Source organism: Pollachius pollachius, assembly GCF_949987615.1.
Source record: "Pollachius pollachius genome assembly, chromosome: 11".
In the NCBI taxonomy this organism is placed as follows: Eukaryota; Metazoa; Chordata; class Actinopteri; order Gadiformes; family Gadidae; genus Pollachius; species Pollachius pollachius.
Genome location: NC_136944.1, coordinates 16,540,048 through 16,565,284, shown reverse-complemented (window position 1 = coordinate 16,565,284; position 25,237 = coordinate 16,540,048). Strand labels below are relative to the sequence as shown.

Here is a 25,237-nt window from a genome sequence, read left to right as displayed (position 1 = left end):
CTCTTCTGCCTGCCATATATTCCCGGTGTGTAATCAATTCTCTCATTCAGACAGGTCTTCTGGCACCCTGGGCTCTACTGTGCAGCTCTCAATGTATGGCTGCCCGGCCATGCTGAAAACATCACATCAACGGTAACAGCTGACGGTTGTTTTTTTGTCTCTCTGGCAGAGACGGTCTTAGTGTAGAATAGAACAATCCAAAAAGATCTGGGTGACAGCCAGGGTTGCCAGGGACGACGCAAAGATTCATTAGAGACGTTCCGATGATGAGCTCAATGTTGCCTCACAAAGACGGTCCCTCGCTCTCTCGCTTTCTCACGCACGCACGCACACACACCTCTCTCTCTCTCTCTCTCTCTCTCTCTCGCTCTCTCTCAGCCTTGCTCGTCCTTTCATCCGTCTGACTGTCTGCTTCTCTGTCTGTCATTCTCTCTATGAGCTTCATAACGGTCACCCGCACGCCACTCTGCTGTCTAAGTATCTGGGAGTCTGTCTAAAGTGGTGAGGTCAATGGGATGGGGTCGGGCTGGGAGCGCTTGTTAAACCGGAGCAATAAACCCAAGGAGTGGAATAAACACACACTCATTGGGTGTCTCTCTCTCTCTCTCTCTCTCTCTCTCTCTCTCTCTTCTTTCTTTCTCACACACCCTTTCTCTCTCTCTCTCTCTCTCTCTCTCTCTCTCTCTCTCTCTCTCTCTCTATCTCTCTCTCTCTCTCTCTCTCTCTCTCTCTCTCTCTCCTCTTCATCTATATCTTCCCATACCCATCATAGGAAACACAACAAGGTAGTCATCATTTTAACAAATGTTTGGGTCAAACCTTGATGTTGCTAAAAACCAAAAAGCAAAACATGCCATTAGTTTTCTGTTGATTAAAAATGCAACACTCCCACAACGTGTAAATTATGTTGCCAGACTTTTAATTAAAAACACAGACATGGAATAAAAAAGATGCACTATGGGTGAGGTTGGAAACCAAGGAGGAACCAAGAAGGATAATTATTTGAGTGGGAGAGACAGAAGCCGAGTGGATCTGTTTGAAGTGTGACTATGAAATGTGTTTTCTCCCTGCCACGACACAACCAAATGAATATCATTTCTACGTTTTGACGGCTGTACGAGCGTGCACGGGTTTTGTATGCGTGTGTGTTTGTGTGATGCGGGTACGATATGTGTACGAGTATGCGTCTGTGCATATATGTTTGTGTGTGTGTGCAAATGTCTTCATTTCTGTGTGTGGGTTTGTGTGTACGAGTGCATATTCTTCTATGTGTCTCTGTGTATTTCTATATGTTGGCACACTTGCGTTTGTGTATGTGTATGTGTGTGTGTATGTGTGCCTGTGCAGGCAGGTGTGGTGTGTGCCTGTGCAGGCAGCTTATGGTGTTCCCTCCCACCACATTTGTTAGTGTGGGTTTGTGTGTGTTTGTTTGTGTGTGTCAGTGTGCCTTTGCAGGCACGTGTGTGAGTGTGTGTCTGTGTCTGTGTGTGTATGTGTGTCTGTGCAGGCACGTGTGCTTATGTGTGTGTGCGTGTATGTCTGTGTGCATGTACCTATGCTTGTGTATCAAGCACATGTTTCCTCGCCCAGCTTATGGTGTTCCCTCCCACCACCCTCCGCCCTCCGCCCTAAACCCGTTTCTCCTCGACAAGATGGGAGTTTCGGCTCCCGAACACACAACACTGACAGCAACAACAAGATCTGCCACCCTAAAGCACCTGCGGTGGGCAGACCCACACCGGCTTACCTCACTGTTCACAATACAAACACCCAGGCTCTGGTTTCCCCCAAGCAGGGCGATGACATGAGGTCACATTACCCCCCCCCCTCTATTCCTCGAACCCTCCAGCCCAGCTTCATTCATCGCTCGCTCGGATCATAACACTGAGACACGCAGATTACGGTCTCTAATCACGGGGTCGACTGGGAAGCGGTGGTTTTGAGTAAGAGAGTGCGAGAGAGAGAGGGGACAGAATGGTGGCAAGGCGGTACTGTGGTTTAGCAGACTTAACCCCCCCTTTCGTCTGGGAAATTCCGGGGCTGCATTGTTTATGTTCTCTGAGAACAAGCGGGAAAACTTGTGAGTGTCTGTCAAAGAAAAAGGAAAAAAGAAAGAACATGTTTGACTGGATTGGGGTTGGATAGGGTTGTAATGAGTTCTTTGTTTTTTTCCTTTCTTTGTGTGTTTATTTCCCTCCTTCACGGCATGGATTGCATGCAGCCCTTCAGTCATCTCTTGTATCAGCAGAGGTGCTGACAACTCAACGCACAACAACTGTGGCGTGGGTTGTGTGTGTGTGTGTGTGTGTGTGTGTGTGTGTGTGTGTGTGTGTGTTTGTTTGTGTGTGTGTGTGTGTGGGGGAAACAACAACAAACTGTGAGGTCAGGCTATGTAGTAGAATTATGGTGACGTGTGAATCAGATTGAGGAAATAGAGATACCCAGAGAGTGAGAGAGAGAGTGAGAACGAGAGAGAGAGAGTGCGCGATAGAGAGAGAGAGAGAGAGAGAGAGAGAGAGAGAGAGAGAGAGAGAGACAGAAAGAGACAGAGAAAGAGAGGGAGAGACAGAGGGAGAGAGAGACAGAGACAGAGAAAGAGAGGGAGAGCAATAGAAAGAGAGCGAGAGAGAGAGACAGAGAGAGACAGAGAGAGAGAGAATAAAAGACAGAAAGAGTGAGAGAGATAAAGAGAGTGAGATAGAGAGAAATTTAGAAAGAGAGCGGGCAAGACTAGAGAGATAGAAAGAGACGGGGGGGGGGGTAAAGGAAAGAAAACGTGTGGGAGAGTTTGTTTGTTTATCTGTCTCTCTCACTCCCTCTCCCCCGTGCCCTCCGTTGCTCAGAGTGACCCAGGAAGGCCACGGGGCCACTGGCCCTCGGACGACCAGCTCCCAGTGGCTCTATCGACGGGGACCTTACCAAGATTAATAGGGGGCCTCAGACCCTGGCCCCTCTCCCTCTTTAGGATAATAATCATAATGTCTCCCTAGCGATTCGCTCCCCTTCCCCTCATTGCCTCTGCCCAGCCCAACGGTCACAAGTCTCACGTCGACCCCTCTACCCTTTATTACTCGTCCATACATCTGTCTTGTTAACCAATGGGTCGGGATTGGTCCCCCCCCCCCCCCCCCCTCGCACACACACACACACAAACACACACAGGATTGAGCGAGGATCTTTGATGGCGCGAGGCCTGCTCATAATGGGTGAGGCTGAGAGCAGTCTGGTCCTGATCGCTGCTGCGGCTGACCCGGGATCAGACTGAAGCACCTGTCTAGACGTCGGCTCCTCTCTCACACACACACACACACACACACACACACGCGCACACACACACACACACACACACACACATACACACACAGACACACACACACACACACACACACCACAGACACACACACACACACACAAACACTCTCGGAAGGCCATCAACCGGTCGTGGCCTTGGCTTCTTAGCAGACACTGGTCTCATTTTTTTGGACTGAGTCAATAGAGACAGAAATAGCCTCTTTGTCTTCCCACTCATTCTAGGAGTTTCGACAAGTTCAGATATCATGCGCTCTTTCACTGACCCAGGGAGGCAGATTGAAGAAGATTTCTGCGGAGCGAAAATTCGTTTAAAACACAACCGCAAAGGCTTCTGGATGATTTAGTCTGAAGGGGGAGGGGGGTCAGCATGGGGCATAGTTGCGTGGAAAAGGGGAGGGGGGGGGGGGGGGGGGTGCATGTGTATTTAGAGTCTCGCTAATTGTGTCCACAACCAAGCCACGTCATGCTGCCCTTGTTATTATACGGCCGTGATGTGAGTGAGGCTGAAACAAAAGGAGGCAACAATGGTTTCATAAGGAGAATAAGGCTCTTGTTTAACAGGTCTTGCTGTAACTTGCTGCGTTCGTTCGACTAGTAAACACTTCATTACCATTCAGACCGACCCAGTATCCTACATAGTCTCTCGTATTACACACATGCACACACACACACACGCACGCACACACCATCATTTGTACGTACGTCCCAGATCAGGCCCTGTATTCCCGTTTAAAAAACATTCAGGACACACTCCTCCCAAAGACTTTACACACCCCCCACCCCAACGTCACACACACACTCACACACACACACATGATTGTGATTGACAGCGTCTTTGTCCCATTGTGTGGAGCTGTCGCCTCTGATGAAGACACACACACACACACACACACACACACACACACAACCACACACACACACACACACACACACACACACACACACACAACCACACACACACACACACACACACACACACACACACACACACACACACACAACCACACACACACACACCGAGCGGTGTAAAGTGCAGATAAAGCTACAGGTCCACCACCGGTTGCACTGTGTCCTCTGCCCTAATTTACCCCACGCACGCTCCGCACGGCAGGGCAGGCACAGGGAGGTTGCCCGTACGAGGCCCTTCCTCCCTGGGCATCCCCTCTGTCCCGTGGGCGGGGGGGGGGGGGGGGGCCCGGGACGTGGAGGGGGACATCTGGAAGGGGAGGCTCCGGGGCCACGCAGTGTGTCTGAGGAGGGCCGTCGTTAACGGGGCTCACCCCTCCGCTGGGATGGGAACCAGGTCACATTCTCTCACACGGCACAATGCCGGGGTGTGTGTGTGTGTGTGTGTGTGTGTGTGTGTGTGTGTGTGTGTGTGTGTGTGTGTGTGTGTGAGAGAAGGGTGGGGTCCGGGAGGCTGTGGGTGGGTGGAGGGGGGAGGCCATGACCTTTTTATATCCATCAACAGATCACATGCTTGGCCCAAAGTTATGCACATGAAAAAAACAAAACACATGGCGTACGCACACACCCACACAAAAAGAACACACACACACACACACACACACACACACACACACACACACACACAAACAGGCATCTGTGCGTGCACAGAGAAATACGAAGGGCATCCACAATTGAATTTGTTTTTACGAATGCCTCCGAGGTGATCCACTTTGGGCTTGCACAGGACAGGATTGTCCACGCGGTCGTCCAAGCTGCGTTTTAATGGAGGCATCACAGGACACAGACACTTTGTTTCACGCCAATTATAGTCGCTGTCTGCGACGCCATCCATCTGCGTCTGGCGTGCTCGCAGCACTCCTATTCTCTGACATAATCAGCGGTCAGAAAGGGATCTCTCTATTGTCACACGCAATCTGAGGACTTAACTCGCTACTCCACATTTCCATGCTTATAAAGTAAATTCCATCACATTACTATTATGCTGGCTCATTGTCTCCTGGCGGCTGGGTACAATGAAATACTGCCCCCATCTGGTGATTGGAAGGTACTTGAAAAATAAAACGTTGTGGCAAGGCTTTTCCAACATTGTCGGCCTGTTCGATACGTAGAATCATATAGAAAACATTCAATTGAAAGTAATTCAAAATTGTGTTTATTTCGAAAGCAGGTTGTTACATTTCAAATTAGATGCTCAACCCACCTCTCTCATAATACTTTTAAAAACAACACAAATTCAGCTTATTTAAAAATAAATGAAAATAAAGATTTAACAGCAGTTATGACTGTGTGAACAATATTTTGCTTAGTCAACACTATACTTAAACTAATTAAAAAACACGTAATTAAAAACACAGCTTGATGAGCTATATATATTTAATTTATAATTCCTGTCAGGGTCTTAGTATTTCGTTAAATACAACCTCTCTTAATATGGTTTCAGTATAATTTAAATCTATTCTCTGTAAATTTGTCTGATTTGTGCTTAGTCTTTTTTTGTCCACAGGACTCATAACTTATTCTCTGTGTGCTATATTCTAAAGCATTTACAGTATAATATTCAGACGTCTCACGTTGTAATGAATAAGGCACAGATTCATTGTATGCATACAAGTATCGCTGCAATGTATGTGACTGTGTGTGTGGGTTTGTGCATAGGTGTGTGGGTGTGTGTGTCCATGCGTAATGTTTGTGCATGTCTGTGCATGTATTTCGCATTGAGGTCATTCTGCATTACTACACCGTCTTTGACAATCTCTGTGCAATTGTGCGTGTCGTCGGACAGCATCTCTCGGACAAATCTCCCCCCCCACCCCCACAAATAAAAAGATAATTAGATCACTGGTAGTCTACCTCGTTCCCCCTCACACCCCCTTCCAGAGGGAAAGTTCCGGAATCGGTCGTCGGCGGCGGCAACGGTGTTGGCAACGGGTGGGTTAGGGGATGGGGGTGGGGGGGGGGGGGGATGGGTCGGGGGTCAGCGATGTCAGTTGGGGGAGACGGTGCGTCGCCGCAGGCAGCTGCAGGTGAGGCACTTGAGGATGCTCATGGTGATGTGCATCAGGGGTCCGAAGTTGAAGAGCAGGTTGTAGAAGGTGTTGACGGACAGGCCGCCGGTCTCGTCGGCGTACTTCAGCGCCACGATGGGCGTGTACAGGCTGTTGGTGAGGTTCCGGAAGCGCGGGCTGCCGGACTCGATGACCTTCTTGGTGCACTGCGGAGACGGAGGGGGAAGACCTCAGGTTTGCGCACGACTTGTCGTGTGTGTGAGCAGCCAAAGCACCACGGGTCACCTTATATTATTTTAAAGATTTATTTTTTGCATTTTTTATGCTTTATGATGGAGTGAGATAGACAGGAAGGTACGGGAGATAGATAGGAGGACGATGCAGCAAAGGACCACGGGCAGGAATCGAACCCAGGTCGAGGTTGCTGCAATTAGGAGTGAGCCCTGCCCTGTTATCCACCGGGGCGCCCCATGTTTTTTTTATTGTAAATATTAACCGTATGAATTACATGCCGGTAACACAGGCGGTAGATACCGATTGGAATCACTCAATACTGTTCCTTTTTCATTGGACAGACAGGCTAATATTTGAAGGTAAACAAATCTGGTTCACACACCTTGGCGATATCTTCCGGTGTCTGGCCCATCGCCTCGAATATATCAATGGAGGAGGGCAGGTACACGTCTTTGAAGTAGCGAACTGTGTCTGCATCGACGCCCGGGAACTCCATCTTGGCCACATCGGCCATCATCTTGGTCTCGAACTCCGTGTGGACCGGGCCGGGCTCGATCATGGACAGCCTGAATGGCATGGGAGGAGAAGTAATAATAATAATAAATAATAATATAATACGTTTATTTTATATAGCGCCTTTCTCACACTCAAGGTCGCTTTACAGATTCATGAGAACAAGAAGACCAACAACACCAAGAAAAATAAAACATATATATATATATATATATATATATATATATATATATATATATACAGAGGGTCTATGCAGTGGTGGAAGGGGAGGAGAAGTGTTCTAGAAACAGAATGGTCTTGAGATGGGCTTTAAAGAGAGGGAAGGAGGGACAGTCACGGAGGGATTGAGGAAGGGAATTCCAGAGTTGCTGAAAGACCTGCCACCAAGGGTAGAAAGTCTGCTGCGGGGGACAGAGTTGGACAGAAGTGCTGGAACAGCCAGGAGAGTGAAGCACTGTTAAATCCCACTCAAATTTGAATGGGAACGTCTCCAACTCCTGAGCTCCACCAGAGACCTCAGCGTCTGGGCTTATAAGGGAAACGCTGCCCTTCGTCATCAGTTGATGACTGCTCACACTGAATCCAGCAAGAATGATGAGAAATAAAATCGTTGAAGGCGAAGGCTAGCTACTCGTTCACCATAAAATAATATATTGTTATTTTTACATTGATTGATTTCAACACAGAAAGCTTGGAGGACGCAGCCTGTGGGTCATGTTTGACAGCGAGTTGGTTGGGACACTGTAGTGGAAGCGACATAACAGATCAGTTTGAAAGACCCTTCCCTCTTTGGGAATTCCAATGGCCAGGTTTTCCACCTGTGAATATTCACCATATCACTCATTCAACTTGCTATATTAACCGATCTCCTTGCAAAATAATACATTTCACCCCTTTTGCCCTTCTCTGCTGCTAACCTTCGGACCAAAAATAAAGCACAGCATCTCTCTGCGAGCGATAAGGGAGATTCCCTCCTTTCCATCTTGGCTCCGAAAAACTCTCTCAACTCTCTGGACCCACACACTCTATAAAATACAACAAACAAAATGCATGTTTACCGTAGCTTCCATGAGCTATAGGAGCTATAGGAGAAGCAGAGAAAAAGCCACTGACCTGACGCTGAACTTCATTAGTTGCACGGCCATGCACTCACAGAATCCCTCCATGGCGAACTTAGAGGCTGTGTAGACGTCATTGAACACCACTCCTAGAACAACAACAGATGTTGTCACTGTCTGCAGCCCCAGTACTTACTCAGCAGCAGGCACGGCTTGGTGGAAAATAGTGTCAACAGACCAGATGATTGAGATTTCATACATGGAGGGAAAAGAACGGAGGCGGAAAATCTGTGACTGGTCAAGTACTTGATCTGGTGAACCAAAAACCAAAGCTATTTTAAGTCAAAATGAAAATGTACATTCAACATAATGGGAGGATTCATTGCTTTCAGAAAGTATACCCAAAAAAACAAAACAGTTGAGGTCATTCTAGAGTTTGAAAACACTCACATGTTATTAAATAATTAAGGGACTTAAGGGACTAATTAAGGGATACTTCACACACACACACACACACACACACACACACACACACACACACACACACACACACACACACACACACACACACACACACACACACACACACACACACACACACACACACAAATCGTCCCTGCTCTTTAAATGCGAATACCTTGAAGTCCCATGACACTGCTCATGACGATGATGTGTCCCGAACGCCTCGCCTTCATATCGGGCATGACCTCTTTGATCATGCGCACCACGCCAAAGAAGTTAGTCTCAAACACTTTCTTCATCTGCTCCATGCTGATGCTCTCCACAGGCCCCAGAATGCCCACGCCTGCGTTGTTAACTGTGGAGAAAACACGCAGGAAAAACAGTCAGTGGCTGCCCAACACCGTTTGGATCCTTCTTTGTAATTCAGGCATCGAATTGTATGCCGTATAAAAATGCTTTGCCTTTGCACTTTGTCGCATGCGGTCACTTTATATGGGAATAAAAACGGGTTATGAAAGCGAAATCGGATGCTGCAGTTCCGTTTGCTGCCACCAGGTGTCACTGTGGGACTGAGCAAGTAAGAGGCTGTGGGGGGCGGGGGGGCGATTGACTGTCCGGGGTATGTAAAATTGGTTGTCAGGATAGGGAAGAAAGAAAAGCATTTTGACGTATGCATAGGCTTTTGAAACATTTACATATCTATCTATCTATCTATCTATCTATATGTCAGAGAAGGATTGGACAAAAATGGCATGTAAAAATGTTTCCCAACACTTCCCTCCCACAGATGGCATGACAGGGCAGATTATAGAACCAAAGTCCATGGTTCATACAGTTGGGCTTCCTATCGAGTCCCACTCACTGAGGATATCAATGTGGCGGTCCTTGACGCTGTTTATGCACTGCGAGACGGAGTCGTCGCTGCACACGTCCAACGGGAGCAGCGTGAGGCTCTTCCCGAAGGTGTCCCCCGCGGCCTCCACCAGCCTCTCCTTCTTCTTCAGGTCCCTCATGGTGGCGATGACTGGGCAGAGAGGCAGAGGGACAGGGTTCCTCATGAGTCATCGAGTAGGCTTAATGACCTAGACATATGAGACACTATAAAACTGTGATCCGATGAGCTCTTTCTTGGGGAGGGCTTATTTTGAACTCAGATTCAACTCAGATTCAAGATTGTGTGGGTGTGTGTATTTGTGTGCGCTAACACAAATACACACACACACACACAAATACAAAAACACACGCACACATGCATTCATGTGCACACACAGGCTTGCACAAACACACAATCGCACACACACACAGACACCCTTACACACAGACATTTGTGTGCACACACAGTCACACACTCATAGATACACAAAAAACACACCCACACACACACACACACTTACACACACACAAGCACATACACACACAAGCTGGAGACAGAAAGAATGCAGTTCCGAATGTGACTGTATGTTGGCACACCCAGCAGACTTCAGGGACCACACTATTGATTTCCTCTGAACTTTGCCGCCTGGCAAATCTACCAATGCACGTGAGGCTGTTATCTATTATCTGCTGTGATGGCTGCTATCAGCACATTGTTGACCCTTCTCTCTCTCACTGCGTTTACAGTTGCCCTGCTCAATGTCCTGTGTGACCTTATCTCCTAGGGAACAGAGACGGTGCTGTTACACAATGGGCCATCACCAGCAGGGTGTAAACAACTACTTAATCACACGTTGATGGGAGAACAGTTGTTTTTCTTTGTCGGTTGAAACTTGATACTCCCAATAGACCCTATGTCAAGAACAAAGATCCCAATCAAAATGCACAGACAGCACTGAGTAGTTAGCGTTAATCTAGTTATTTGAGGATATTTGTATTTTAGTATTTTCTTTCTTGTGGTTTCACGTTGAGATAATGGTAATAGGCAGTGATACATGCCAGTGGCTTAATTTTCACTCCAACTTTTCTGTCTCAGACATCAAATTGGCCACGTATTTGAGGGTTTGCATAGGCAAAGAGTTTGTAATGATTACAAAATCCAACAAAGAGTCCATGGAGCAACATGGAGATTTAGGCTATGTATCCAGTAAGAGGCGAACAAGAGGGTCATTGTTCTTCTAGCTCCTGGAGGAATTATTCCTGGGCAGCTTAAACATTCTTGTAGGAACCACACTGCATTGCACGCACGTTTTTATAGCTGATCTGAATCTGGCTACTATAGGCCACTCATTAAAAATCTCTGGGCGATGCAATAACTCATTTGTCGTGGATTTCCTAATGTAGTCTCCATAAGTAGTAACGTTGATCACTTCATCTGCTCAGTTGGTGTTTTCTGGAAACAGGTCAAAGTTCAGCGAGAATTATTCGACTCAGAGCAGTTTTAAGGGAGCAGTAGTTAATCGTCTCGTTCCAATTCACGGCAATGGCTCCCCAGAGTCGAGTATGCCCCCCAAGAAAAACACGTACAGAAAAAGCACTTAACCCTATGCAACGATATGAACTTATTAGTGGGGCGAGACCCGACCCTTAACTCTTGTTGAGCCCCGATGAAGACTTCAAACAAGTCTTGCGTTAGAGTGAACCTTCGCTTGTACAGGTCTCAAACTTTGTTCCCCTTTCCACACTCGCTCCAGTGAAGGAACTATAGGCACATTAGGCACGGCACTAAACCAGAGCAGCAGTCTACAATTCAGTGCGATAAAGAGGTCTTTGTGCGAGAGAAGTCACTTGAAGAGAACTGGCAGCAGCGTCTTTTATGGTCCCCCGACTGGCTAGAGGCATCCTTGCACAGCCGTAGCCAGCCCAGGAAACTGCGCTTTCAGATGATAATGGTTGAATCAAAGGAGACCCAAATCCGAGTCCTCACAATAGGATATGGTTTGATATCGTTAGGGTAGCCCTGCTATATTGCAATGCTAGTAATAAATAAGGTATTAGCTGTGAGGCAGGCATGCGACCATATGGGGATTCTTAGACCTAGGATTGAACTCAAAATAAGTTGTGAATGCGTTTTTAAACGAATTGCATGCCAAAGAAACATTAACACAGCCCAATTTATCTACGCAAAGGAAAAAGGGTAAAGGTTGCGCATTTACCATGGTAGCGCTTCTTTTCATCTTTGGCCAGCGTGACGGCGATTCGTAACCCGATGCCGGAGGAGCAACCGGTGATCAACACAACTTTTTGCCCACTGTTCGCCATGACTTGTCCAGAAAGGCGGTGTGTTTTAGTAGCCCAGTCCTCTGCTTCTTATGGTTGCTGCTTGGGGAGACCGATCACCGACCTTTAAAAAACTAAAGCGGATCATGTAGTACAGCAGCCATGTGAGCGCCTAATTCCCCAGTCACATGCCCCCTATGCTAAATCAATAAGAAAAAGAAGCTGCATCTTGCAAACACGTTTGACAAAGAGGTTTACATTTGATAAGGGGCCGCCTGCTCTCAGGTTTTTCGTGGTTAATCTCTGAGAACTGTTGGGTTCTTGCGCGCATGTGAGAGGAGCCGAAGAAGAGACTTGGAGGGGCATAGTGCGTGTCTCTTGCGTTGCGCGTCGGTTTATTTACAAATGTGGTCGTATTAACAGTGCACAGGATTCAGTAACGGATACCGTTTCTTCCCCAATTTCTTTTATTGATCAACCAAATATTAAATAAAGTAATACATTAGTAACATATACTAGAGGCTAATCGATTTTAATTGATTGAAACACTTCTGCGTCGCGAATCGTTTAAGAAGTAAATGTGTATGTAACCAAAGTAATCATTACTTTGGTTTCTGAGTCAAGAATGTTGCAAAATCAGCCACTACTTTTTGTATTTATTTACGGAATTATACTGCCATCTGGCGGTAAGAAGTGTTACCGCGTAGAATCAAATCTGGCCCAAATTAAATACTTACTACGGAATGTATAAACCATGTTCATTTTTTATGTTGCTTTTGATTTCTTAGTTACAAGGTACAACATAACTGTTAAATTATAAAATTATATTCTAAATTATATTCTAAATTTAACATGGCACTACTGTAATGATGTCTTTCTATTTTTGTCCAGATTCCAACTGCTGTTACTAAATGTTTGTAATGTGATTATGGGATCAAAGTATTATAGTCGAGTTAGTTCACAACATTGTGTCACATTGCCCAGTGTTCTCACATAGGGTGTCGACACACACACACACACACACACACACACACACACACACACACACACACACACACACACACACACACACACACACACACACACACACACACACACACACACACACAACACACACACACACACACACACATGCACACACAAACACACACACACACACACACACAAGCACACACAAACACACACAAGCACATGAATGCACACATGTATGCAAACACACACACACACACACACACACTCTCTCAAATACACACACAAGCACACATAAACATACGCACACACACACACACACACACACACACACACACACACACACACAGGCAGGGCCAATCCACTAGGAGTAAACCTCTTTTTTTTCAGACCTCAGTTTCATTTGAGGGCAAACAAAGGTTATTTATGTCCTATTATATTGCCAAGATGAGCTCTCTGTGACGGTTCTTCATTTCCATCCTATAAGTCTGAGAGCAGAGATTCTCCCTGAGGGAATAGGGCCTGGGCCTATCCCAGCTAGGGTGGAATTCTGGCCATATCCAAAAGGTCAACGGGCTGAAACTTTGGTCTGTTGGCGGAGTGGACATGCATTCAGCCATACTCTCATTACAACACTTGACTGTTCCCACACACACATACACACACACACGCACACACATACACACACACACACACACACACACACACACACACACACACACACACAGACAGAGACACACACACACACACAGACACACACAGACACACACAGACAGAGACACACACACAGACACACAGACACACACATACACACACACACACACACACACACACACACACACACACACACACACACATTCATGCTTGCACTCATGCGAGACACATGCTCAGCTTAACAATTTATACACTTTATAAAATAATCAAGCTCCTTCCTGGTTCCCTCTGTCTTGCAGAATATTTAATCAGATCCAAGCTGATATCAATCTAAATCATCCTTCCCATGCTCCACGGTTTATATCCTTCGTTTCTTTTAAATAATTGATCAAGTGAAAGTCCAAAGGGGGAAGGCTGTCACAGACACAGATGTTGCTAATGGGGCTGAAGCAAGGGCAGGGGGCCGTTCAAGGCCTTTCTCCCATTGTGCCTCGGGAGAGAGTGGACAGGTGTGTATGACAGACATTTGGTGGAGGAGAGAGTGGCCAACAATGACAACAACTAGCTCCCAGCTATTGCTGTGGAATTCCAGGGGAATGACCGACACACACACACACACACACACACACACACACAGACGCGAGGAGAGACCGGGAGAGTGATGTGGAGCAGAGAGTGTGCGAGTCTGTGCATGTCATCCCACGGCACGCAATTGTTCTGCTTTTCGAGCCCCGAGTGCTAACCTAATGTCTCCTCTGTCAGGGTGTTTGGGTGGGTGAATGGGGGGTTGGGGGGGGGGGGGGGGTCTACACACTTCATCCCCTACACTTCATCCTCTAGCGGAGCCCCGGGGCAGCTGCTCCTCCTGAGACGAAGACCTTGAGATTTGCATTCGCTGTCCAGCTGCACTGGACTCAATGTGAGCGTTGCATTGAAATAAGTCATAATTGATACTGCCCTGGTGACTTTTATCTGAATAGCCTTCTTCGTCCTCTTCTATAGCTGCCACTTCGTCTTCTCCTTTGTCTTTTCACTTTCTTCTTTGTCATCCTCACCTTCGTCTTCATCGTCCCCTTCGTCTTCTTCTTAAGCTTCAACTTCACCTCCACTGCACCGACATTCTCATCCTTTCCCTACATCTGCAGCTACATCTTCATCTTCTTCAACGTTTTCGTCTTCATCCTCATCATCCAGGTCATCTTGACCCTTTTCTTCATCTTCAGCGTCAGCTTTGTCTTTAGCTTCATCTTCATCATATATATATGAGATTGGGACCTACGTTAACCATAACCTTGTTTCATATAGATTACATGAAACCTAATCATTCATGACTGCTCGTTTATATATAAATGCCAACTGATTAAACTGAATAAATGATAATGATGATATATGATAAATGATGTTATTGAGGTAATTTATTTCTGGCCCATAGATTAATAAATGCAGCCTGCAAGAAGGTCACTGTATCTTGAATATTGCTGGATGAGTTAAAACGATCGCACCTAGCCTATAAAACCTTCTCGAACGGTCTGGGCACATAATCCCGCGAGAAAGATAACATTTCCTCCTTATGATTTTTTTTTTCACGATATAAAACGACTTTCATCATTCATTATTATCGAGCGTTTGAATCACCCCATTATAACAGGATAGAGGGTTGGCATTAGGACATTAGGAGACCCAGAGTATATCAGAGAAATACCTCCAATACATCCTCGCGTTGACTACATAACGAATGAAGCGCTGGGAGGACGCGATGCCGTCTATGATGTACTGTCTGCCTGCTGTCGATGGCCACACCCCCCTACAGGCTGCACCAAGCTCTGGACGCCAGACAGACTGCGGTGACAGACTCTCCGGCCATGTGAGAGGGGCTGGAATGTTTGCTGCGGATCAGGAGCGGCGCTCTGCACTGTTTTGTGCACAGTCTGCTGGGGAGGTGTGGAATGCACAATTCACTCCAAACACAGGGGACCAAAAAAAAGAAAAGTGTTTCTTTTTTGCGGGTGGGCGGGGGGCTGTGTGTGCGTGTGTGTGCGTGTGTGTGCGTGTGTGTGTGTGTGTGTGTGTGTGTGTGTGTGTGTGTGTCTCAGTGGTGTTGGACTGGGTGGGTGGGTGATGGCCTGGTTTGGGGAGGGTGGATGCATGTGTGCATGTGTGCATGTGTGCGTGTGTGCGTGTGTGCATGTGTGCGTGTGTGCGTGTGTGTGTTTGTATCTAAGTGGTGTTGCATTGGGAGGGTGGGTGGTGGCCTGGTGGTGGTGGTGGGGGGTGTCTAAAGGACTATGAAAACAAAGCCAAAGTGAGAAAAGGGGCTTTGAGAAAGATAAGGTTTCAAGGAGAGCTCTCTGGATTTCTGAGAGGAAACAATGAGTTAACACAAAGGAAGGGACTTTTATATATAGCAGCCAGCGATAATAACAAAAAACAAACATGTGTGTTTGTGTGTGTTCATTTACATGTGTTTGTGCATGTGTGTGTGTTTGTGTGTCAGTGTTTGTGTGTGTGTGTGTGTGTGTGTGTGTGTGTGTTTGTGCATGTGTGCGTGTGTTTGTCCGTGTGTGTGTTTGTATGTGTGTGCAGACGTGCGTTTGTCCATTTGTGTGTTTGTGTGTGTGTGTGTTTATGCACGCACACGTGTGTTTGTCTGTGTGTGTGCATGTGTGTGTGTATGTGTGCGCATGCGCTAGTTTGTCTGTGTGTGTGTGTGTGTGTGTGTTCGTGTGTGTGTGTGTGTGTGTGTGTGTGTGTGTGTGTGTGTGTGTGTGTGTGTGTGCATGTGTGTGGGTGTGTCCATGTGTTTGTGTTTGTGTGTGTGTGTATGTGTATGTGTATGTGTGTGTGTGCACCTGTGTGTGCGTGTGTTTGTCCATGTGTGTGTGCGTGTATTTGTGCCTGTGTGTGTGTGTGTGTGTGTGTGTATGGTGCTTATATGCCACTGGCCACAGTGTGGTGTTACAGAACACAGCAAGGTTTCTTTCAATCAAACACATGCAACGTTTCTCTACAGCTCACGTGGTACAGCAGCAGGACCTTTTCAATACATTAGTTATTCTAAACGCTACGCGATGATGTCAGAGGTTTCGAGGTTTGTTTAAATTTGAGGTAGTGTAAATACTTTGAAACTATTAAATGTGGTTGAGATTGCTAGTTTTTAATGAAAAGGTGATCAAGCTAAATTGGATAATTTTCCATCAGTTCCCTGTTTTTGTAGAATTAAATGAGATCAGAGTCTTTAAATTAAGGAAAAGAGACAGAGATTGTTGCCTGGGTAACTTAGTCTTCACCTGGTCTCCAAGATTATTCCAGATGATCAGGATGCCCCAGCAGACAGTGTAAACAAAACAACACAATGTGCAATAAAAACAAGCCAAATTGGTAACACTTTATAATAAGATGCCATAATAAATAGCAAACTAGTCATTACCTAACCCTTTGTTAATATTTGTTAATTGTGACTAAAATATCTATTTGGCACAAGTGAATCGTTTTTTTTCACTTACCACAGTGTCGCTGTTTAGGGTTAGGGTTAGGGCTGTGTGTTAGGGTTAGGGACATGTGTTAGGGTTAGGGTTGTGTGTTAGGGTTAGGGCCGTGGGTTATGGTTAGGGTTAGGGTTAGGCCTGTGTGTTAGGGTTAGGGACATGTGTTAGGGTTAGGGACATGTGTTAGGGTTAGGGTTGTGTGTTAGGGTTAGGGCCGTGGGTTATGGTTAGGGTTAGGGCTGTGTGTTAGGGTTAGGGTCGTGTGCTAGGGTTAGGGTCGTGTGTTAGGGTTAGGGCCGTGGGTTATGGTTAGGGTTAGGGTTAGGGCTGTGTGTTAGGGTTAGGGACATGTGTTAGGGTTAGGGTCGTGTGTTAGGGTTAGGGTCGTGTGTTAGGGTTAGGGCCGTGGGTTATGGTTAGGGTTAGGGTTAGGGCTGTGTGTTAGAGTTAGGGACATGTGTTAGGGTTAGGGTTGTGTGTTAGGGTTAGGGTTAGGGCTGTGTGTTAGGGTTAGGGACATGTGTTAGGGTTAGGGTTGTGTGTTAGGGTTAGGGCTGTGGGTTATGGTTAGGGTTAGGGTTAGGGCTGTGTGTTAGGGTTAGGGCTGTGTGTTAGGGGTAGGGTCGTGTGTTAGGGTTAGGGCTGTGGGTTGTGTGCTAGGGTTAGGGTTAGGGCTGTGTGTTAGGGTTAGGGCTGTGGGTTGTGTGTTAGGGTTAGGGTTAGGGCTGTGTGTTAGGGTTAGGGACATGTGTTAGGGCTAGGGCTGAGTGTTAGGGTTAGGGCTGTCTGTTAGGGTTAGGGACATGTGTTAGTGTTAGGGTCGTGTGTTAGGGTTAGGGCCGTGGGTTTTGGTTAGGGTTAGGGTTAGGGTTGTGTGTTAGGGTTGGGTTAGGGTAATGCAACCTACTAATATTTAATTAATGATGAAAAAACTATTAACTTGTGCCAAATATTTTAGTAACAATTAACAAATATTAACAAAGGGTTAGGTAATGACTAGTTTGCTATTTATTAAGGCACCTTATTATAAGTATTACCGCCCAATTTTACCATCCAAACTACAAGTAGAACAAAGTGGAAGTTCATATTTTTGAAATCGTTATTTTTTCTTTCTTTCTGCATCGGAAAATAAACATCTTATAAATCTATTTTCGCTGTGCTGAAATGTGTGTTGAGGTCCCACTCTGGCACCACTGTCATTTTCCAATTCACTTTTTGATTGCTCTTTGTATTTTGAGGTGGCGAAATCAAAACACAATCATGCTACTTCAAACTGTTGTCCTCAAAGAGGAGAGAGAGTACAGAGTGAGAGACTTGTGAGTTTAGTTACAGTTTTGTTTATTTGTTTGAGCAATCAATTTTACAGGCGTGGTCCTTAGATGTTAATAAGCTTAGTCTCCACTCATCTCAAATCATTATAATTATCACTACCCTGACATTTCCCCTACACTGTTGCCCGTCTTGAGGCAGGGGACATTTCAAACAGTTTTCCCGATGGCCACGCCCTTATAAAGTTAATGCAACTGTTGGTCTGTTTGAGTCCTTGGCCGAAAGGTTCTTGGCTCAAGCCCCATCGCAAACAGTCTACATATCCTTGAACTGATTCCTGTAACCCTTGCCAGCACATTATTCTCACTGTGAGGTACTTTGGTTAAAAGTATTTGCAAGATGACCTAATAGTCAAACAGTGTAGCGTAACTGTCAGTTCAAGAAACATTAGAGAACCAGTACATGATATCCATCTATAAGATGCTTTCAAGTTTTTTTTATAAGTGTCTTTTTAAAAGATGATCTGGGTAGTGTGGGTGGGTGTTTGTGTGTGTGTGTGTGTGTGTGTGTGTGTGTGTGTGTGTGTGTGTGTGTGTGTGTGTGTGTGTGTGTGTGTGTGTGTGTGTGTGTGTGTGTGTGTGTGTGAATGCTACCATTCTTTGTGGTTCGTATAGTAAACCTTGAAACCCTTCTACAGTATTGTCATATTACTACAGTCCAATATATTTATCAATGTCTTCATTTCAGGGTGCAGTGTCAGGACAGAATGACATCTGGACTTCTCATCCCCTATGCAGCCAAGGGAGTAGTAAGTGGGTGGTATAAATTAGGCGTGTTTTGTGCATTGTGCAAATTTTTGTGTGTGTGTGTGTGTGTATGTGTGTGTGAGATCTTGTGTGGGAGTCGGTGTTGAAGAGGGATAGTCAAAGAGGTGGTGAAGCCCCCTAAGCAATGGATTTGACTCTAGGGAAAACAGATACACACACACACACACAAACACACACACACACACACATGCACGCACACACACGCACACACATATACACACACAGGCACTCTTATCCATGCTTAAGGTGATGGCAGAACTATAATGAATCTTCTGCAGAAGGATGTTGATAAATTGAGGTGAGGCAGTGGTGGTTTGCTTGACACACTGATTAACATTCACCATGTGTACGGTGAATCAAACATTTCAAAATAAAAGTCAGAAACGAAATGTATGCGTTACCTTAAAATGATAAAAAATATATGATATATTATATTCAATTCTAAACTGTACACCTAATTCACAGCATGTTAAGTGACATTGAGTGTGTGAAATGTGGGTCATGTATGAAAGTTATATCATTTCGGCTGTATGAAAAAAAAAAAAAAACACGTGGAAGCCAATTTCCCGCCGAAACCCACATAAATCAATGTTTGGCAAACACAAAGAGTCTTCCGATCTTCAAATGCATATTTAGCTGACAATCTGCCTGTTGTCCTGTTCTGGCATGTTCCAGATGCCTTCACACCACAGGCTAACTATATTGAAATCTTCAGGATATTTATTCCTTTATTTCTCCATGATCAATATGACTGTCTGGTTTGGTTGAATAGACACAGTGATAACTTATGTGAGGTTCTGTCTATAACTACTTTGGTAAGCCATGGCATCTGTTTGATGAAATGATGAGAAATATAATTACACATAATATAGCATTTATATCCTTCTCACAGTCATTAAAGCAAGCAGTGAAAAAATTATACAAATAAAAAGACATTTCAATATCCATAAATAAATACACCATGATTGAAAAAGGTTATGATAGAACAGAAATATGACTGAGGCCGTTAAAGAAGCACGATTTGATAAACCAACCAAGTAGAACAAAAATACAATTAGAGTGACAAACTGAGAGAAAGATAACAATAAAAAAATAAAACTGTGCGATATATATTTAATATTTGAAGTCCTTCCAAGACTCTTGTATCACCTCATCAGAGTCTTCTTTCATCTTCCTCCACAAAGTGCGATGAAAAAGACCTGTAGGGTCCCTGGTTTTGTTTTGTTGTTCGCTTTTCCTCCTGTCCAGCAGCTAGCCGAACTTCAAACCTCAATTGCTGCTCCTGTTTCACTGATTTGAAGTCAATGAAAAACCTGTGTAAGCGTGTTATAAATACACACGCTGGCCTCTACGTATTTATTTCTATTAGTAATTTGGTATCATCGGATTGACCACATGCTAGCTCTATAGAAAAGCAGCCCAGACTTTTAATTGGAAGTGATATTCACACCAGGGCGTCTGAGTTGAAATGAGTGCAAACGTGTCTGTGAGTGGTACCTGGTGTTTCAGCTGCCAGAGTTGGATTTGTTCAAATCTGAATCAACTGTGTCACCAAAATAGAGTTAGGAAATCCTATTTGGCAGGTTTGCACACACATGCAAACACTAACACAAACACACACACACACACACACACACACACACACACAGACACACACACACACACGCACAAAGGCACACACACACAAACACACGCACCATTGCAAGTGCACATACACGCACATTAACAAGGAATTTCACTTGGCAATTTGCACTTGTTTTCCTAGAACCACACAAAGGAGAGTAATTATATGAATAAAACAGGGACTGCAGTACAGTTTACCAATGACTAAGAATCAGTGTTTTCCAGGTATATTGCCTTCAAACCTTTCTCTTTTTTAAAAAACAAAACAAAACACTGTATAGTTCCAGTTATGTCATGTAGGGTACGTGCTCGGTAAGTATTTCTCACCCAGGGCTCAGACTGTCCGCCAGCCTCTTAGTAACTATCTGTCAAAAGCCGTATGGAATGCAGCCCAGGCTCATTTCACTACTGGGCTGCCAGCGAGGAGGAGGTGGAGTGTGGAGGTGGAGGGGTCGGGGGTCAGCCCTCGTGTACCCAGGGGATCATTCTTAATCTTTCCTAGTCATCTGGGCGTTTCTGTCCTGCACAATACTGCAACTGTTTGACTGATATAGCCTTCCCTGTTGCAACCTATCACTTAACACTTATCGGTTTGTGCTACTTATAACCCTACCATGTATTGCAATCAACCATGGAACAAGAACTGTTCAATTTTAAAACAATACATTTGTCATGGTCTTCACTGATACAATTGTGTGTGTGTGTGTGTGTGTGTGTATATATATATGAAAAATGTATTGTTTTCTGAACTAGCTATTCTTGTCTATTTCTCTCTCTCTCTCTCTGTCGCACATACTGAAACAAACAGACGAACACACACACAAACGCACTCAGCAATTACGCTCTCTCTTCATCTATCGGCCGGTCTCTAATTTTAAGCAATTCTCTCGCCTGCAAAGCAAAATATTTTGCACGCACTCAATGAATTCAACAGAAATTATAATTATTCTGAAATGTGGATTAATTAAAATGTCTTCTCGATACACCACTCCCCACACATGGTAGCCTACTAAATCACTGATGACGTTATTTTCAAGGAAGTCTAACGAGGTGAACTTTAAGAGAACTTTGGAACATAAGACACCAATCACCGAGACCGTCGTTATTGCCCTTTAACCTAAGGTTATGCACCTTAGCTTGGGCAGTTGCCTGGGCTGCTGCCTGAACAAGTGCTGGAGAATTGTTAAGTGAATGCTTGCCTGATAGTGAAGATAACATGTCTACACCCACCAGGGATCACGGTAATAATACTGGTCTATTGCAAAAAAATGCAATGTCTATTAATAGCTGTGATGTTCAGAACTGGGCCAAAAGTATCTTCTCTTGCTTCAATTGACTTTCTTTAAAAACATTCCAAAAGCATGTCTTGAACGCTTTGCATAATATCTCCTTTATTTTTTTTTAGAACAGCCTAATTGTGATGCATTTGGTAGGATAAATGTGTTTCAATTTCCATCAGCCATCCACTCTTACCATCACCATAAATAGTTGTTCATAATAAACCACGTTCTCGTTTAATTAAAAAAACAATTTCCTCAAATAATAATTGCCTTGCGTTAACGTCCTATTCGTGCTCATTTGTTGCCTCCTTTGTCAGCCGTATATCTAACGGAGTACTCGTATATCTCACCGAGAATATTAAACGTGACAGGTTGCCCGGCAAAATGTGTTGAATGAGTAATAATGACTGCCGCAACAACGCGAGACCTCACCAATTATCGCGTGTAATCAACGCGCTGGCTCCAGGGGGAGATGTATGATTTATCACGGAGTTTTCCAGCGAGCGCTGCTCGTCTATTCGCCTCGAGACGGCGTCCTATGGGAGCCGGAGGAGGAGGAGGAGGGGGGGGAGGGTGAGAGGTGGAGAGGTGGGGAGGTTGGGAGGGGGGAGAGGGAGAAATTGAATGAGAGGGACAGAGAGAAGTTGAGAGGAGCCTCAAAAAAAGTCTCCAACAATCAGCAAGTGGAACTAGTCTACAGACCGTGCACGGGGTGCAGTGTTGGCTTTCTTCTCTTCTTCCCGCATGGCTGCTTAGTTTAATCAAACTTTCATATTGCAATTTCAAAGTTTTTCGGCGAAGGCAAGGGGTCTAATGCTTTTAAAGATGGACCGCCTGGCAAGAAAGAGGTCGTTCAGGACAATACCGCTATTTCTTATTGTCTTACTTCAAGCAACAGCGACACGAACTGCAGGTAAAGTGTCTTGTTGAGCACCTGCCCGTAAACACAATTTATTCTGAGACTTAAGCTTCTGTCAAAGCGTTGCAATGTATTATGGTCCTCTAGCTCGCTTTTGACAGCTCAATTGTAACAACTGTTATTTGTTACTTCGAATGATGATCAAAAGATTATCAAATGACGAGGTTGTTTGGTTGTACTGTGCTATTATATTCCCTCCCAAAGTGTGTTGTTGTTAACCAGCCCTCTTTGATGTGCAGGGGATGTGGTGGTGATGCTGCTGGTTTGAACTTGCCCGTATAGTTCAGCTCAGGATTCATTTCCTAGTGCAGTGCATTGACGGCCCAAACGACTTCTTGGCTCATTTGAAATACATTAAGTCATTAAGAGCGGCCCGAACTCGTCAGGTTACCGCAAACGACCCCTAATGAAATCCTACGATTCCACATAAAGCATCCAGATGCGTACCATTTCACACAGTATTTGGATCGCCCCAGATTTCATCAGCATCAGCGTTTATTTCATCATTTTTTTAATGTAAATTAGAAATAATTCAATTCAAACCAATTCCAATAGTACAATAAAAATGCACGATAATTATGAACATCTGGCCCTAAAATACAACCTATGCAACACATAACTTAAGAGTGTGAGGGTTCTGACATCCGATGGGGGCTCTGACAGTGAGAATGGGCCAAGCCCTCAGCTGGAGGAGATGTGACGATGATGATGTCATGTTTGAGTTTGCTCGTGATCTGCGTCGGTTTACCGTGAAGTGGTTTAGCGTTGGTCTGAGAAATAGGTGAGCGGCTGAAACGCTCACCCACTGCAGTAGATTAAAATTCCTGCCATGGATCTGTTTAATGTGGATCACGACGGCTCCCTTAACTTTTTGGAAAGGAAGGTGCCTACTGCTAACGCTCTTTACAGCTTATACTAGTATTCGATCATATACGATAATGTTGTGCGGACAGCCCTGCACTGTCACTTAGGCATATAGGCCTATGCCTGCTGCTGGCATAAAGTTGGCTAACTTTATAGGTTAGTGGATATTTACATTCAAATTCAGATTTTCTCAACAGATTTTCTCCACTTTATTCTGCATCACTGCACTGTAGGCCTTCGGGCTACTGCTGGAATGTATTATGGGGAATATTATGTCTAGGGAATATTTACGTTTCCAAACCGACCTTATCGACAGGCGCAAAGAAGAATCTGTGTATTTACTTTTAACTTTTGTTAACACTTGTTGCTACCTGCCATAACAACCCTATATGCCATAGCAAACCCTAATGAGTTTGTGTGTGTGGGTTGCGTGCACATAAAACGACCACATTTGCTGTCTTTTCGGGGCTTGTTCAGCAAGCAAAGCACTAAAACAAATTCATTTTCCCTCAGATCTGTGATTCCTAAGATAGCCATTAACAAACCGGCATGTGCACGTTGCATTGTGTTTCCTGCTTGCCGCCCACGCTGCTTAGTCTCTACAGTACTTCCAGAGGGGCGTCAGATGAGAGAGCCTTCTGTCCCCCCCCCCGCCTTGCGCCCATGTTCTCAGCTCATCCTCTCCACACTGTGTTCTTACAGGTGCTGTCCTTTATAGATCGCCAATTTGACGAATAAAGAAAACGAAAACAAAGTAGGCATGCCTCAACAGCAGAAGTTAGCTAGTTAACCCTATGGTCACCAGGAGTTTAGAAAGATGCCTTGTTTGCACACACACACACACACATCCCCCTTCACTTTTTTAAAGGGGCTTATTGTTCGAATTTTTTCAGAAGGGGGGTGGGGGTTCTGAAAAGTGTTGATGAGAAGAGACGCTGTGCAGACTAGCAGTGGCCTAAATCACAGACAATTGCCTGCCACATGGAAGCGATTTAGTCGAGAGAGCCCTAATGAAGGCTGGAACAGTGGCCGAGAGAGAGAGAGCGATGGAGGGAGTGTGATAGAGAGGGAGAGAGAGCAGGGGGAGAAAGAGAGGGAGATCGTTTGGTACATATGGCGCTGCAGCTATCAAAGTGCTCAGTATTGTCTGCTGTGATTGTGCACACCAGAGTGAATCTGTGTGAGTGTGTATTTGTATGCGTGTGTTTATATGCGCGATTGTTTGTATGTGTGAGGGAGGATGTTTATGTGTGCGTGTGTTTCACTCTGTGCCTGCGTGTTTTGTCTGCTTGCAAGGTGCGCACATGCGCGTTTCAGTTTATGAATGTTTTCCCATATGCCGGCTCTGTGAGTTTTGGATCAGCGCGAATGGACTTTGTAGTCATGCCTGATGACAGGAAGTGAGACTTTCTCCCTCGCAAATCTACAGCCTAGCGAATGCTTTGTTCCTCTGCCTCATCAACATTTTTCTTGCTACCCCCCCGGCCCCCCCTCCTGTTTTCGTTACATGTGCTCTACGAACCACGCCACAGCAACGTGCGTGGATCTATCAAACATTTTAAGAGTTTGTTTACATCCACCACCATCTGACACGCCCCTGTTTTGACTGGACGGAAGAGAGAGGTTTTCATGCATGCATT

General features: G+C 45.2%; 2 protein-coding genes across 2 annotated transcripts in view; one reads left to right on the top strand and one right to left on the bottom strand.

Moving 5' to 3' along the window:
• Nucleotides 1-6,265: 6,265 nt before the first annotated feature.
• Nucleotides 6,266-11,764, bottom strand: rdh8a (retinol dehydrogenase 8a; the record flags this gene model as incomplete). The annotated part of the gene is made up of 6 exons (XM_079746866.1): nucleotides 11,644-11,764; nucleotides 9,417-9,578; nucleotides 8,730-8,909; nucleotides 8,148-8,241; nucleotides 6,904-7,087; nucleotides 6,266-6,493 (listed from the first exon to the last, which is right to left on the bottom strand). The coding sequence occupies exons 1-6, from the start codon at nucleotides 11,747-11,749 to the stop codon at nucleotides 6,266-6,268; spliced, it is 954 nt and encodes a 317-aa protein (XP_079602992.1). The 5' UTR covers nucleotides 11,750-11,764.
• A 10,694-nt stretch (nucleotides 11,765-22,458) lies between these two features.
• Nucleotides 22,459-25,237, top strand: part of col5a3a (collagen, type V, alpha 3a) — a 52,614-nt gene continuing 49,835 nt past the window's right edge. The window contains 1 exon segment of the mRNA XM_079746156.1: nucleotides 22,459-22,727. Within this exon segment, the coding sequence (XP_079602282.1) occupies nucleotides 22,628-22,727 (100 nt within the window). The 5' untranslated portion in view covers nucleotides 22,459-22,627.